Source organism: Nyctibius grandis, chromosome 6, assembly GCF_013368605.1.
Source record: "Nyctibius grandis isolate bNycGra1 chromosome 6, bNycGra1.pri, whole genome shotgun sequence".
In the NCBI taxonomy this organism is placed as follows: domain Eukaryota; kingdom Metazoa; phylum Chordata; class Aves; order Nyctibiiformes; family Nyctibiidae; genus Nyctibius; species Nyctibius grandis.
Genome location: NC_090663.1, coordinates 10,661,496 through 10,675,511, shown reverse-complemented (window position 1 = coordinate 10,675,511; position 14,016 = coordinate 10,661,496). Strand labels below are relative to the sequence as shown.

General features: G+C 36.9%; 1 protein-coding gene across 3 annotated transcripts in view; it reads right to left on the bottom strand.

Annotated features, from left to right (window-relative positions):
• The window catches only part of RGS12 (regulator of G protein signaling 12), a 91,432-nt gene that overhangs the window by 64,768 nt on the left and 12,648 nt on the right, over window positions 1-14,016 (bottom strand). For 2 of the 3 annotated variants that reach the window (XM_068403367.1, XM_068403368.1), the window contains exon 3: window positions 2,928-3,047. In XM_068403367.1, the coding sequence (XP_068259468.1) occupies window positions 2,928-3,047 (120 nt within the window). Of the gene's footprint in view, window positions 1-2,927; window positions 3,048-14,016 lie in introns of those variants that run through there. The other variant, XM_068403370.1, reaches the window with a different exon arrangement.

The following is a 14,016-nucleotide window of genomic DNA, read 5'->3' as shown; positions in this document are numbered from 1 at the left end:
CGCTTAAGGACAGGCAACTGTATCATTACAGCTAATTCTAACCTTATAAGAATATTGTCTGTGCATGTATAGCCAGCCATAATCTAACAATTCAAAAGAAAAAAGCGAAATATTCTCTTGCAATCATTGTTTTTATTTATTAAAATAGTATATATAAAAATGTTTTGTTCTTGGAGAGATTTTAAAAAAAAAAAAAAAAAAACAAACTGCAAAGAAATTACGCCACCTTATGGCAGAAGACAGCAAAACTGACGGCTGGTATTTCACACGCTACAGCTCCAAAGAGAAGAGGAGCAAGTTCATACTTTCACAAAAAAATCCAAATACAGCCTTCTTCAGATCCATAAGCAAATTAACAGTGTTCAGCATACGCCCATAAAAGAAACTGTATGGAACCTACTTACACTGCTCAATTTAGAAGACTAAGCTGGATTCCAGCAGGAATCAAACCCACGAGCTCAGAGAAGCACATTCATTTTCAAACTTCATGTTTGGGTTAGTACCTTATCCATTCTGCTAAGATAACTGGAAAAAACACAAAAACAACTGAGTAGCCTATATAATACGTTCATGATCATTATTCCAAAGGTGGAGTCGCTAAGAATTTCCTGGTATTGTTATTTCCTCTTCCAGCAACTCTAAATAGATGGCCTGAAATAATTTAAACATGTACTAACAACATTGTGTTGTAACACTCAGTGTAACAGTACTTGGGAAAAGCGCTGCAGTAGCAATATTAAAGTTAGAACCAAAACCAAAACCCCTCAACACTATTTTACTTTGACTTATGAAGTTTTTGAAATTCTTCTCTGGGTTGGTATTTCTCCTGGTGACTAGGATATCATTCTCTTACGGCATGCAGGGGGAAAAAGAAGAGATTTCAAAGTGAAAAGAAGCAACTGACAGAGAGCAGTCCACACCCAAACAGCTACATGCGGTAAGGGCGTTCATCCAAATACAGATTTTAATACACATTGTTTCTTTGCCCAGTTCATATCCTGACCTAGAATGTAAGTTTAACCATACAAAGCAACAGCTTTAACAATTAGGACATTAGGTAACACAGAGAGCCTCTCAATCCCTCCTGTTGGTGCTACTCCATTTATATACACTAACGAATACCAACTAAGACATAACGAGAGAAAAATTGACTTTTTAGGCCAGTAACTAGACATCTTTCTGAAATTAACGGAAAGTATCTAGTCTCTATTTTAATGAATATTTCTGTAATGTAAAACAGCTCCAACAACAGAAATTAAATTATATTCTTGGTGTTTAAAACACTCTGTCAAAAGATGAGATGTGCATATAAATCTATATGAAATTTCAATCTCAAAGAACATGGTGTGAACCATGTTTTTCCTATTGCACATGAATTACTAGCACTAGGCTCTTAGATATTCTGAGAGGATTCTCTCTTACTGTGACCAGAAATTCTGTCAAAACTGGTAACATATAGTAGCAAGCTTTTTTAATTTAGAAGAGTCACCATTTTCTGATGCAGAAAGATTTAGCTAGACGGTTCCTAAGCAGTTTTATCCAGAGATCTCGCCCTGTTTGTTAAAGTTATGCACTTACTGTATTAAGGTTATGAGTGCAAAGAAATGAAAAAGTATTTTCCATAACTAGAAAAAAAAAGCAAGACACTTAAAAGCTTCAGGCAACAAGAGAGAAATAGACCGCAATGAAAAATGTCCTTTAAAACATCTGAGAAATAAGTAATTACAGTTCCTACCTGCATTCCCTAAGCATGCCAGAAGCTCCTTCCATATATTCTGTTCCCTAAAAATCCAGTGCACTGAGCTTCCTTCTCCTTTAGTTCAGAGTCAGTGAAATGCCGTTCTTCCTACATTTTCCCACAGCAGGAAACTCAGAATATCTCCTTCTTTCCTCCTCCCATCTCAAACGCTTTTTAAACACCTCCTTCCCATTTGGAGGAATCAGTGTGCCACATTCCCTCCCATGCTGAAGAGCAGTACAATATGTATTACACGGTTCCTATGCCGAGAGCTCTGCACATATTTTTGTTTCTCCCCAACCACAAACCTTCTTCCAGATAACCATGATAAAGAGGTGAGGGAAAAATCTCTCCATTCACCTCCACATCACTATGGGTCAGGTCTTCCCAAGGAAGCACGCTAGAAGAGAAGATATAAGGAAGCTGTATTCCTACGGCTGGTTGAGGGAGGCTCTCAGCAGAGCAGGAGAGCAGCTTTTTGAATTCAGATGGCTTTTCATTCCTTGTTTTCACCAAAATCAGTAAGATTTGGCCACTGAGGCCCAGGCATCAGCTGGTGTTATACCAGATGTGAAATAGCATTATTATATTGCACTCAAAGACCCAAAATCACCATAACCAATGACCAACATCAATTTGAATAGGAATTCCCTTTTCTCAACTGCTGACATATAAGTAGGAAAAACCTATTTAAGTATTTTTTAAAACTTTTCCATACTCAGTAAGCTACGTCCTTAGGAAGTTGTGTAAAGAGCCTGGTCCAGCAACAAATTTAACCTCTCAAAATTTTCTCAATGCAATGATCATCACCTGAACGAAAAAAGAATACGATGAGCATTTGCTTTTTTTATACAATATCATGACACAATGATTTCTAAGATATGATGAACATTTTGATCAGCAAAATTGTATTGTTTTGCTTTACATGACCAGCTATGATGGGTAAAATAAAGTCAAAATTCCCCCAGAGAGAATGGCCACTGCTGGCATCAATGTAAACTATTAAATAAACACTGAAAAAGCCAGGTGATACTTGAAATCTGTATTCCCCTCACATAAATGTCATATAATGATTAGTAACTTTACCACACTACAAATATTATTTACTTACTTTCATTAATGATCATCATTAAGTACTGTAAGTTCCTCTCTAGGACTCACTTCTAAGTTTTAAGCGAGAGTTAATTACCTCAAGGTCATCCAGAGAGCGAGTAATACTAAATCGCTTAGATCTTCCAAATGATCTTCGAACCAAAGAACGCGGCGGAGGAGCCTGATTTAATCCCATTGGATGTCCAAATTTTGCACCCTAAACAAAACAGAAAATATATATTATTATTTTACTTATTTAACTTTAGTACATTGCTGATCATAGTGACAGCATCTGAATTTTAAGCATCAGTAGGTACAGAATTCCAAGGAGATGGATTGCAAACCTGTAACAGGACCACAATTTCAACACAAGTTGGTCACTTACCATGCCCCTGTAAAATCATGTATTAAAATCATTAAAGTTATGACTTTTCCAGTCTCAAGTCAAATATCATAAATACTCAGCATTAAGTTACTGTATAAACATGAGTCGTCAGTTAGGTTGCTGAAGCATACACATGCTACATGTTGGTATGAGTAGACAGAGCTTAATTAAAAGCAAGACAATCCTAGCTCTTTATTGTCTTAACCAGAAAATATTTACAATGACAAAATATTTGTTCTTTCTATAGGAAAACACCATCCTAGAAATCATCTCGCCCAGCTTCTGCTGGAGTCTTTCTCCACACTTTTAAAAATCTTACTTTCACCACTCTTTTTTTTTCTAAAGGCTTGCTACTGTGAAGTCCAACTTTTTAAATCACACAGTACAAAACGCAGGAACTTTTGTTCTGAGGAGATGAACTACCTCACGTGGATGTTCCATGACTAGAACTGGTGCTGCAATAATTAAATCTAATGGCTTTCTCTTTTCCCCATAATGATACTCTTTCTGCTTAAAAATTCACCAGATGTCAGTTAAGCTACAACAGCTCAGCATAGACATATCTAGTTTATTCTAAACAGCGAAGTGTAAGCTTAAACCTAGGAGTAGGCACACAGGCAGTGACTGGTGCTAAGCAGATGTACATAAAATCACTACATTATGAAAACTTGTGATTATGTGCCTCAAATTTTGGATTCCCTTCACTGTAACATTCAATGTGAAGAAAATTCCTCCCTGTCTTCTGACACTTCTTCTCTTTAGAAAATAATGGAGCTTAATTCAGAGTAAATTTTCTTCTGTTTCATTTCAGCATCTTTCTTCATCACAGTAAGGTTAAAAATATATTTATTAGTATTTTTATAATTGCTTATTGGCAGCTTTGTAATATTTACTAGATTTTATATTTGTATTTGTTTCTTCCTTTGGGCAAGCTGCTGTGCTCTCAATTCTGAAATATTTTGGTATCCCTTTGATCACTTGTTTGAAAGTCTATATACGTCACATTAACCAAAGGAACAATCATAAATTTCACATTCTTATCATCTCATGTTAACAACCATGCACACAAAGTAGAGAAGAGCATCAAGAAAACTATACAGCCTCCTTACTGCAATAAAAGATAAGGTATCCAACAGAAGATGACTGCCTGTTTGCTTATTCCCATGGAGTCAACACTGTTCTTTAGCAACAGGGCTCTGTCACCAGTATTCACAACAGACTCTGTTTACAAGCTCATACAACTCTTAAGACATAACCCAGCACACAGGAATCTGGATCCAAAGTATGTAGCAGGGTTCATCGCTGTGACAGGCGGAGACTCCAGCTTCCTCATCCAGTATTGAAAGTGATCCATTTTTATATGAACTCTCCTTCCCTCCCAATTTTCAATTTACTAAGGGTTTTTTTTTTTATTGGCTGAGAAGAAAATTGGGCAGGTTCTGCCAAGGAAAACTGGGAATCTGGTAATGGGAGGTTAGCTTCTAAGGTTTTTAAGAGAACATTTAAAAGTGCAGTATAAACAAGCTAAGGTGACTTTTGTGAAAACAATCAACTAAATGTGAAGACAGGAAAGTTGCTCTCTGTGAATCATAGAATCAGTTTGGTTGGAAAAGACCTACAAGATCATCGAGTCCAACCGTTAACCTAACACTGGCACATCCATCACTAAACCATATCCCTAAGCACCACATCTACTCATCTTTTAAATACCTCCAGGGATGGTGACTCCACCACATCCCTGGGCAGCCTGTTCCAGTGCTTAATAACCCTTTCTGTGAAGAAATTTTTCCTAATATCCAATCTAAACCTCCACTGGCACAACTTGAGGCCGTTTCCTCTCATCCTATTGCTTGTTACTTGGAAGAAGAGACCTACCCCCACCTCACTCCAGCCTCCTTTCAGGTAGTAGTGGAGAGCGATAAGGTCTCCCCTCAGCCTCCTTTTCTGCAGACTAAACAACCTCAGTTCCCTCAGCTGCTCCTCATAAGACTTGTTCTCCAGACCCTTCAACAGCTTCGTTGCCCTTCTCTGGACTCGCTCCAGCACCTCAATGTCTTCCTTGTAGTGAGAGCCCCAAAACTAAACACAGTATTCGAGGTGTGCCCTCACCAGTGCCGAGTACAGGGGGACAATCACTTCCCTAGTCCTGCTGGCCACGCTATTTCTGATACAAGCCAGGATGCTGTTGGCCTTCTTGGCCACCTGGGCACACTGCTGGCTCATATTCAGCCGCCTGTTGACCAACACCGTGACAACCTTTTCTGCTGGGCAGCTTTCCAGCCACTCTTCCCCAAGCCTGTAGCAGTGCATGGGGTTGTTGTGCCCCAAGTGCAGGACCCAACACTGAGCCTTGTTGAACGCCATACAGTTGGCCTTGGCCCGTCAATCCAGCCTGTCCACATCCCTCTGCAGAGCCTTCCTACCCTCAAGCAGATCAACACTCCCGCCTAACTTGGTGTCATCTGCGAATTTACTGAGGGTGCACTCGATCCCCCCGTCCAGATCATTGATAAAGATATTGAACAGAACTGGCCCCCATACTGAGCCCTGGGGAACATCACTTGTGACCGGCTGCCAACTGGATTTAACTCCATTCACCACAGCTCTCTGGGTCCAGCCATCCAGCCAGTTTTTTACCCTGTGAAGAATATGTCCGTCCAGGCCATGAGCAGCTCAGCAAGTTCTAAGGCTAGTAAAATTAATGACATCATTAGTGCGAGTACAACTGGTATTTTGAAACTAATGAACTAGTTACACAGTATGGATTCTGCTTAGTGATCTTTCATGTATTTCTCAAAACAAGATGCATCCCTCAGAGGACTTCATCTTTCATAAAAGAAAACTGGTGAAAGGAAACAAAGGAAAATACCTATCAATAGCAGTCATATCAATTTTGAATAATGAATACACTTTCACTTTTCTTTCTAATTCAGCCCAAAAAGAATATAAACTGTCCAGTATATGTTTAAATAGTGGAGATTGCCGTATACGATTCTGGGAGATTAAGACATACAACTAGAGAACATACACAAAAAAATTTTTGAACAGTAACATTACAAATTGAAGGAACAAACTGTCTGAAGACAAATCTCATTAGATTACACTGAGAAGCAGATTCTAGATAAGATTAATTATCACCAGCTGCCTCATTTTAGAAGTAAATGCTGCTTACCTATTTGTGGTCAGAAACGTAACAAAGAAAAAGAAGGACAGTGGACAAAAAACACTTACAAATTGTATGGTAGTAGAAAAGAGAACAGTAAATTACTATCCAATCAAAATTTTTACTTACAGTTTTTTATATTCTTATACAAAACTCGCTACTGAGCCCTGGATCGAATGGTAAAGATAAAAGCAGGAAAAAAGAAGATCCTGAGAATAAAACAGTGCTTAAGAAACTATTACAAAATATAAAAATTTACTGACCTAACCATTTCCCCAACCCATTTGGATAACAATTGCAATTAGGAAAATGTTTTCAACTGACAAAAACCTCCTCCTTGCTCTGAAGAATCAAATTAGTAATCTAGGAAATTAAGGAAGATATTGCTATGAAGAAGACTGTAGTTCACAAAGTATTTAATTTCCTGGTAATGGTGCTGAGAAGTCTCCCTTTTCTTCTTTTCTTGACTCTATTCCAGACATTCAGACTATGAAGGCAGACCTCCTTCTGCAGATCAATTTAAAAAATTGCCTTGCATACACACATGCACACAAATAAAGAAACAATCACATAGCTTAAGCAAATAGCAGCAATATTTTGGCAAATGTTTTTCATGAGACTCTGAAGAGCTGGAAATAAAAGCATCTGTGACTTGAAGAGAGAACAGCCGTTGCAACTAGAATGTACTAATCAGCATGGCTAAAGAAATCCACAGTATTTGAGCAAAGAGAGGCTGCTAATGCAATGACTGATATTAATGTAAATTTTGCAGTCTGTTAGCCATAAATTATCATACTTCTAAAAGCCTTTATTACACTATTAAACAGATATTAAAAAGCATTAAATTAACCTAAAAAAATTCAAAACCATATACTATATGACCAACAAAATGCTGTTTCATTCACTGTTAGCTGCCAAACTAAAACACTGAAGTTTGCTATACGAACACTGGGCTGTGGGGTTTTTTAAATACAGGTTGCCTATAAGCCTTAGAGCTATTTGCTATCATATCTCAAAGATTCTCTTCCAGAAACAGTGTGTTCCTGGCTCTATAAAAGAAAACTCTACAAATATCTAGATATTTGTAGAAGTCTTAAGAAATCCTATCACAGAACAGTATTAGAAATTAAAGTCCATCTGATACTTCACTAAGTGTCTTCTTTTTAGGAATCCAGAAACAAACAGAAAAGCACAGAAATTTGTGAAAAGTTGATTAGTGACAAGCATGTGCTACATCAATACATCCTCTGCATTTTGCAATACAGGTATTTGCAACCCTGCTACTACTATCTATCATGGTGAAAGTACAAAAGAACGTAACTCTAAAAGCCTTTATCCTGTTATGATTTGGCTGACGGAGAGGAAAAACAACAAAGGATTACAGGAATTAACACACTGATGCACTAAAAAATCCATTCCTTTTTCTGTTCTTATAACAAAGGAAAAATTATGAACTTGCATGGACTGAAATACTAGTTAAATGTATCATCATAAGAGAAAAAGCAGGAAATGAATGAGTCTGCATAATTTTTTTTAATATATGACTAGATCACCCCCTTGCAAATGGCAAGTGCAAATACATTCCCCTGAAATAATCATCAATCACCAACCAAACTATATTCTTCCTTTCCCTTCAAATACAATTTTTTTTTAATTTCATTTTTAACTTGCTTATTTGGCCTTGTGGATGAGCTACCTCCTGATCTACTTGACAAGAAAAGCATTAAAAACAAAAGTCACCAGAGGAGGACTGATATAGCAGCAGTTTGTGAATGTGTTCAGGTAAGAACACTTTCTGTCTGGTAACAAGGAAGGTGTACAAGAGAAGTACAAATGAGAAAGTGGAAAATGTTGTACTTCATGTGTTAGCATGACAGAGGGACTGAAGAAGCACATGACTCATGTTAGACTGCAAACGGAGGGGCAGAAAGAACAAAAATGGTCCAATACATGGTGACTTGCACAAATATAGTTCTTTAAAGACAGAAAGAAAAAAGGATGGGCTCTTCGAAGTAATTTGAACTCATAAACAAGTCAGGCAGTAGTTCCATGTAACATTATTTTCAGCAGCTGTGCTAGCTTAAGGACTTTGCATGTACCTCTGACCACCCAGGCCAGCTCCCAAATTGGAGAGCAGGCTGCCCCCTCATCTCCACTAACAATAAACTATAGTTTACAAAATGAAATAATCCTGTTTCTAACACAGATCCAGACAGTCATGCCAACACAACTGATGATGTTCACTGCCAACTCCAGCCTGGGCCTGACAGGAACTCTTTAAGCTGGTACTACCAAAGAAATGCAATGTGAAACTACAGTCAATACGATACTTTAACCTGGGAGCTTGAGTGCACTGAAGCAAGCTGATGAAACCTTATGAATTATTCAGAACCCAAAGAAACCAAACACCTTTAGAAAACATCTTCAATTAGCTTAAAGAAATTCCCAGCTATAGCATGAGCTGTATCATGCTCTTTCATATTCTAGCAAATGCACTTATCAAGAAGTATTATAACTTCTTAACAAATTCTCATATGTAACAACCTGAAATTTCCATTTTGTACTACATAGTCTTTGTGTCTCTCTACAGTTGAGCACATACTGTCCTCTCACCCAAACATCTGGATATAACTAATAAAACAATGAGATTCCTCTCCTCTGGTACAACAGTTTTAAAGTTGGAGAAGCAGGAAGGAAGGAGCAAGGAGAGGACACTGACGGCTCTTGGAGTACAAGAGGCTACAGAGCTGGGAGATTTTTCCTAGGTGTTAAGTATCCTTGACAAGGACAAAATACAGGGAGCTGACAGCAGGAATCCAGAAAGGGGAAAAAAAAGAGAAAGAAAAACTGAGGCTTAGGCCAGCTTTACAACATCTAGCAAATTTTATCTTTTCATGGAAAACACATTACCATTTGTGACCTTGAGGGGAAACTAAACGGGCTGAATCTTATGGGACAGAGATTTTGGCTGGAAGAGAGTGTCAAAGAGCAGGAAGAGGGAAAGGTAAAATATTAGAAGGGGAGCTAATCTAAAAAGTTGAAAAGCCACTAACAAGCCTGATCATTTACACTCACAGAAGGATGCTTTCAAATCTGCACTTAACAAAAGGAGGGTGCTTATATTCACAGATTTTATCACCAAAGAAAAAGGAACAGCACCATTTAAAAGGTCTCAATTTAAGGAGCTCAACTAATACAGAATTTGCTATGTTCTATGTGTCACAGAATGTGACACATCTTAATCATACTAACTAAAAAAATCACCAAATTGTAATTTGTCCTACTCCTATTTCCAGCTCTTGAAGCTTTTAAAAACTCTCACTGGTTTTAGGTTTGACTTGACTTTGTATGGTAAAGTGCATAATAGTTCGGAACCCAGATACACAGATCATATAATTTGAAACTTCTGTGGATATTCAAAACATGCCAAATTTACTCTCGGATGTTAAAGAGCAGCAGGGTCAGTCTGGAGCAGCAGTTCATCCTTACAAAAAAAGATGAAAGAGAGAAAAGAATCTGGGAGGGAAATGGGAAAAGAGCTTGCTGTGGTCCAGGCCCCTGGCCCGTAACAGGAACAGCAGCAGTAAGTCCTGGGGTACAGGGAGGCGTGCTGATAGAGAGGGCTCCATACGCTACAGAACAAAAAAAGAATGAGGTAACACCCTCCAGCCTGCCCTGCGCTGCTGCCACCATCATCGTGGAGTGACGGCACCTCACAAAACGGGATTGGGTGGGGGAGGGTTAATTAAAAAAGGTCTAGCATCATCATTCAAAATTCACTGACAGCTTTTCCGCAGGCTTTAATTACACTGCAATGCCTGTAATGATTTTTTTTTTTGGCACCAGTATGATAAAGGATTCAAATCGTATTATTCACCATTACCGGTCAATGGATTTGATCACTTTTAAGAATACCTCTTTACTAATCAGATGATAATGACACATTTCACTGCCTTCTAAGCATTACAATGGCATTTTTGATTGCAGTTAGGCCCATAATATAATCAAGAATGACGTAAAAATTCATGTAATATCTCTATGCACTCTGGGAAGACAGAAAAGAGGCTGTCCTGTCACATTGAACATCCAAGTAAATGAAATTTATTGCTTGTCTCCTGTACTAAGGATACAAGGCACAAAACACTGACCACCTACATTTCAATACTATCCTAATCCCTTTTCAAACAAAAACCCACACATGTTGATGGTATTAATGCAGATGGAATAGTAAGATCATTTTCTCAGTATAACTAGATAATAGCATCTTGTATGAGTTGCAAGCCTATTAGTTGGAAATTGCAGAAGAACAGAAAGACCTGAGTACACTAGGGGAAAACGTGGAGAAAATTAGAAGTACACACATAACAATTGGTTCCAAATCATCTTGAACATTAGGCGGGCATTATCTGGGAACATTAAGTCAGTATAGCCCAATAACCAGTTACAATCAAAAAGGCAAATGAAGAATCATCAGAAAAGCAAAAGAAATCAAGAAATAAGCTTTATGAATACATTGCCTGCCCATACATTTTAAAAACTGTTTATAGTTCTGGTCAACCCATCTCAAAAGTAATATAGTACAACTAAGGGAGGAAGATTAAAATTATGAAAAAACTTTTGTATGGGAGGACACTAAGGTGACTTCTGCTTGGAAAGTAAGTGATTGGTGATTGAGGTTTAAAACAAAATAGAATTACTAAGAGAAAATAAATAGAGAGTAAGATTCTTCAATATTTCTCCTGACAAATATTAGCAGGTATGAAATGAAACTATATGGAAAGTACAATTATGTACTGTTTTCTTTCCACACTATTAAACTGTGAAATATATAAGTCAAGTGATACCAGGAATGCCAGAAGTACAACTGAGTTTAAGAAACAACAAATTCAAGAACAAAGGTTCACAAAGGTTATTACGTACAATGATGTGGATGGTGTCTCTGCTGGAGGAAAGTCTCTAAACCACGTGCTGCTGAAAATTAGAAGGGATATATTTTTCACTGATCTTCCATGGTTTTCCTAAGCAGCTGCTCCTGGCCAGTGTCCAAAATAGGACACTGAACACAATATTGGATATCTCATCTGACACATATCAATGTTTTTACTGATCGATTACAAAATAAGTATTAACCATCAATGCTATCTGCTATGAAAAGAAGTAAATAATGAGGTAAATATATGAAGAGGTATTGTATGAAGTATTAACAATAGAGACAGGAAAATGTACACTACAATTACACAAAAGCTTGAGCAGGAAATCAGCATAAAATTTTGGTCACTCAGCTCCCAGAAAGAAGAATTTAAACTAGAATAGTTTCAGAAAAGGGCTACTGAAGTTATCCAGTGAATAAAAACTTTACTTTCCAGAACATTAAAAGACCAAGCACTTCACATCAAACAAAATGAAAGCCAAAAGAGAATACGATTTATATGCATAAACAAAAAGGTAAACACTGAAGAAAGAGTCATTTTCACTAAAGGAGACACTAGCAGCAGACGAAATGGGTATAAGGCAGCCATGACTAGATGTCAGACTGGAAAAAAAAAAAAAGGTTTCTAACATCGTAATAGTGATGGAATATCGTTGCGGTGGAAGGGAAGGTAGGGTGCAAACACATTTTTTTCAAAGGTGTAGCTGCTAAGTATATAGAAGGCATGATAATACATCATTGCCTAAAAGAGCTAGAATTTGGTTTGATGACGCAGAATATCCTTCTCTGGTACTACCTTTGCAAACTTATTCATGTCTTAATGGCCACTTTATTGATGGGATTAATTTTCAAGTCTTTCTCTCGAGGCTTCATTTTTCCATGTTTCTGTTTAGACACTTCAGGTAAGTTTTAGCCATTCCATATTTATTTCTGTTAATTAAAGACCTTTATTCCATATTGATCTATTTCTTCTCCAGTGAAGAACTGATATTTTACATCTCCTTTTCTTCTCTAAATCTTCTCAATTGCAAGGAATTGGGGGTCTATCTTCATAGAAATGAAAGCTCAGACAATAATTTTATAATCTCTTATCTCAAAGCTTCTACATTTAAAACTTAAACTAAAGCCATTTTTCATTATTTCAATTCATTCTGTGCTAATTATTTTTCTCCACACTACTTTCTTCATTATTTCTCTTCGTTTCTCAAGATGCTACCTTCTCCTGTGACTTTGCAACTCAAAACTGGCTCAGAAATACGTAGATGCCTGCATCATAACGGTTGGACTCGATGATCCCCGAGGTCTCTTCCAACCTGGTTGATTCTGTGATTCTGTGATCTCCCCTTAATTGTCATGATGCTAATTGGAGTCCAAACCTACACTTGATGTAGAAAACATTTAAATTCAGGTGTAATGACAAATTCTAAATCTCTAGCACATAAATTTCTAATGAGAAAATTTCACAAAGTCAGCATTGCTCTACAGATATTTACTGTCCAAATTTTATCTAATTTCTTTTTCAGAGAAAAGCACACAGCATTATTTTGGCTTTTTATACATTTTTAAAGATCCTAGAACTGACCATTTTTTTAAAATCATTATTTTAGAAGATTACAGTACATATAAAAAGGCTGCATGAAATTGCTTTTCATTTTCTCATAGCAAAATGTATCAGAGGACCTATTATTTCATATAAATGCCTCTTTGCAGATTAATTCACATTAGCACAGTCTCAGATCTAGCTTGGTGTTTGGGATTTCAGTTGAGTTCTCTTTAAGGTATATACATACATCTCAAATCAGATCAAAACCTATAATTCCACAGGTTAACTTTAAATTGTACTGCATAAGAATAGCAATCCAGCTGCCATTAATTCCGCTTTATAAACAGCTGGGGTGGAACAATTTAAGCTTGTGAGCAAACAGAATTGGAGAGGAAAGGGAAAAAAACATGTAATTATACAACAAAAAACAAATATGGGAACCACACAGCTTTGACAACATTGTCTTTGCATCTAAAATATCTTCCTTTCAGTTATTCACCATCCAGTTACCAATATTAAAAACTGCAATTCTTGGATTTGAAGCAAATTACAAATTTTCACAAAAAAAAACTATTCCATTTTTAACTCGAACAGCGTATCTTTTTCAGTAATACTTGCTTTGGAAACAAAGACAGCTCTGAAGTAGTTACAGTTAAACTTCTGATCAAAACAGAGTAACAGTAATAGTAACCCAGAAAATATATTAGCAAGGAAAGATGCATTAGTGAACCCCACAGTACTGCTTACCTGTCTTCTCTCTTCTACATTTTTACAATATTTTCAGAAGCTTAAGTCATGAAGGTTACAAATCAGTTGATATTGGTTTCAGTTTTTCAAAAAAAAAAATGTATTTGCAATACTATTGTCCAGTGAGTCTCAGACAATGAGATTATCTATGTTTTCTTCCTCTAAGATCTACAAATAGGATTCGTTCACACTCTTCACGAGCACAAACAATGATGTGGTCAAGATAGAAGTCTTATAACAAATGTGAAACAGAAAAGGGTTTCTAAAAATCAATACTCAAAATTTTAAAAGGCTTTTTAATTACTTGTTAATAGATTTGTCACATTCACTTGGAATAAACCTAGTACCCAAATACTAGTTATTAAGCTCAGGTTGTAAAACCTCTTGTGATCTTAAATGTTATACTTGCCTCCACAAT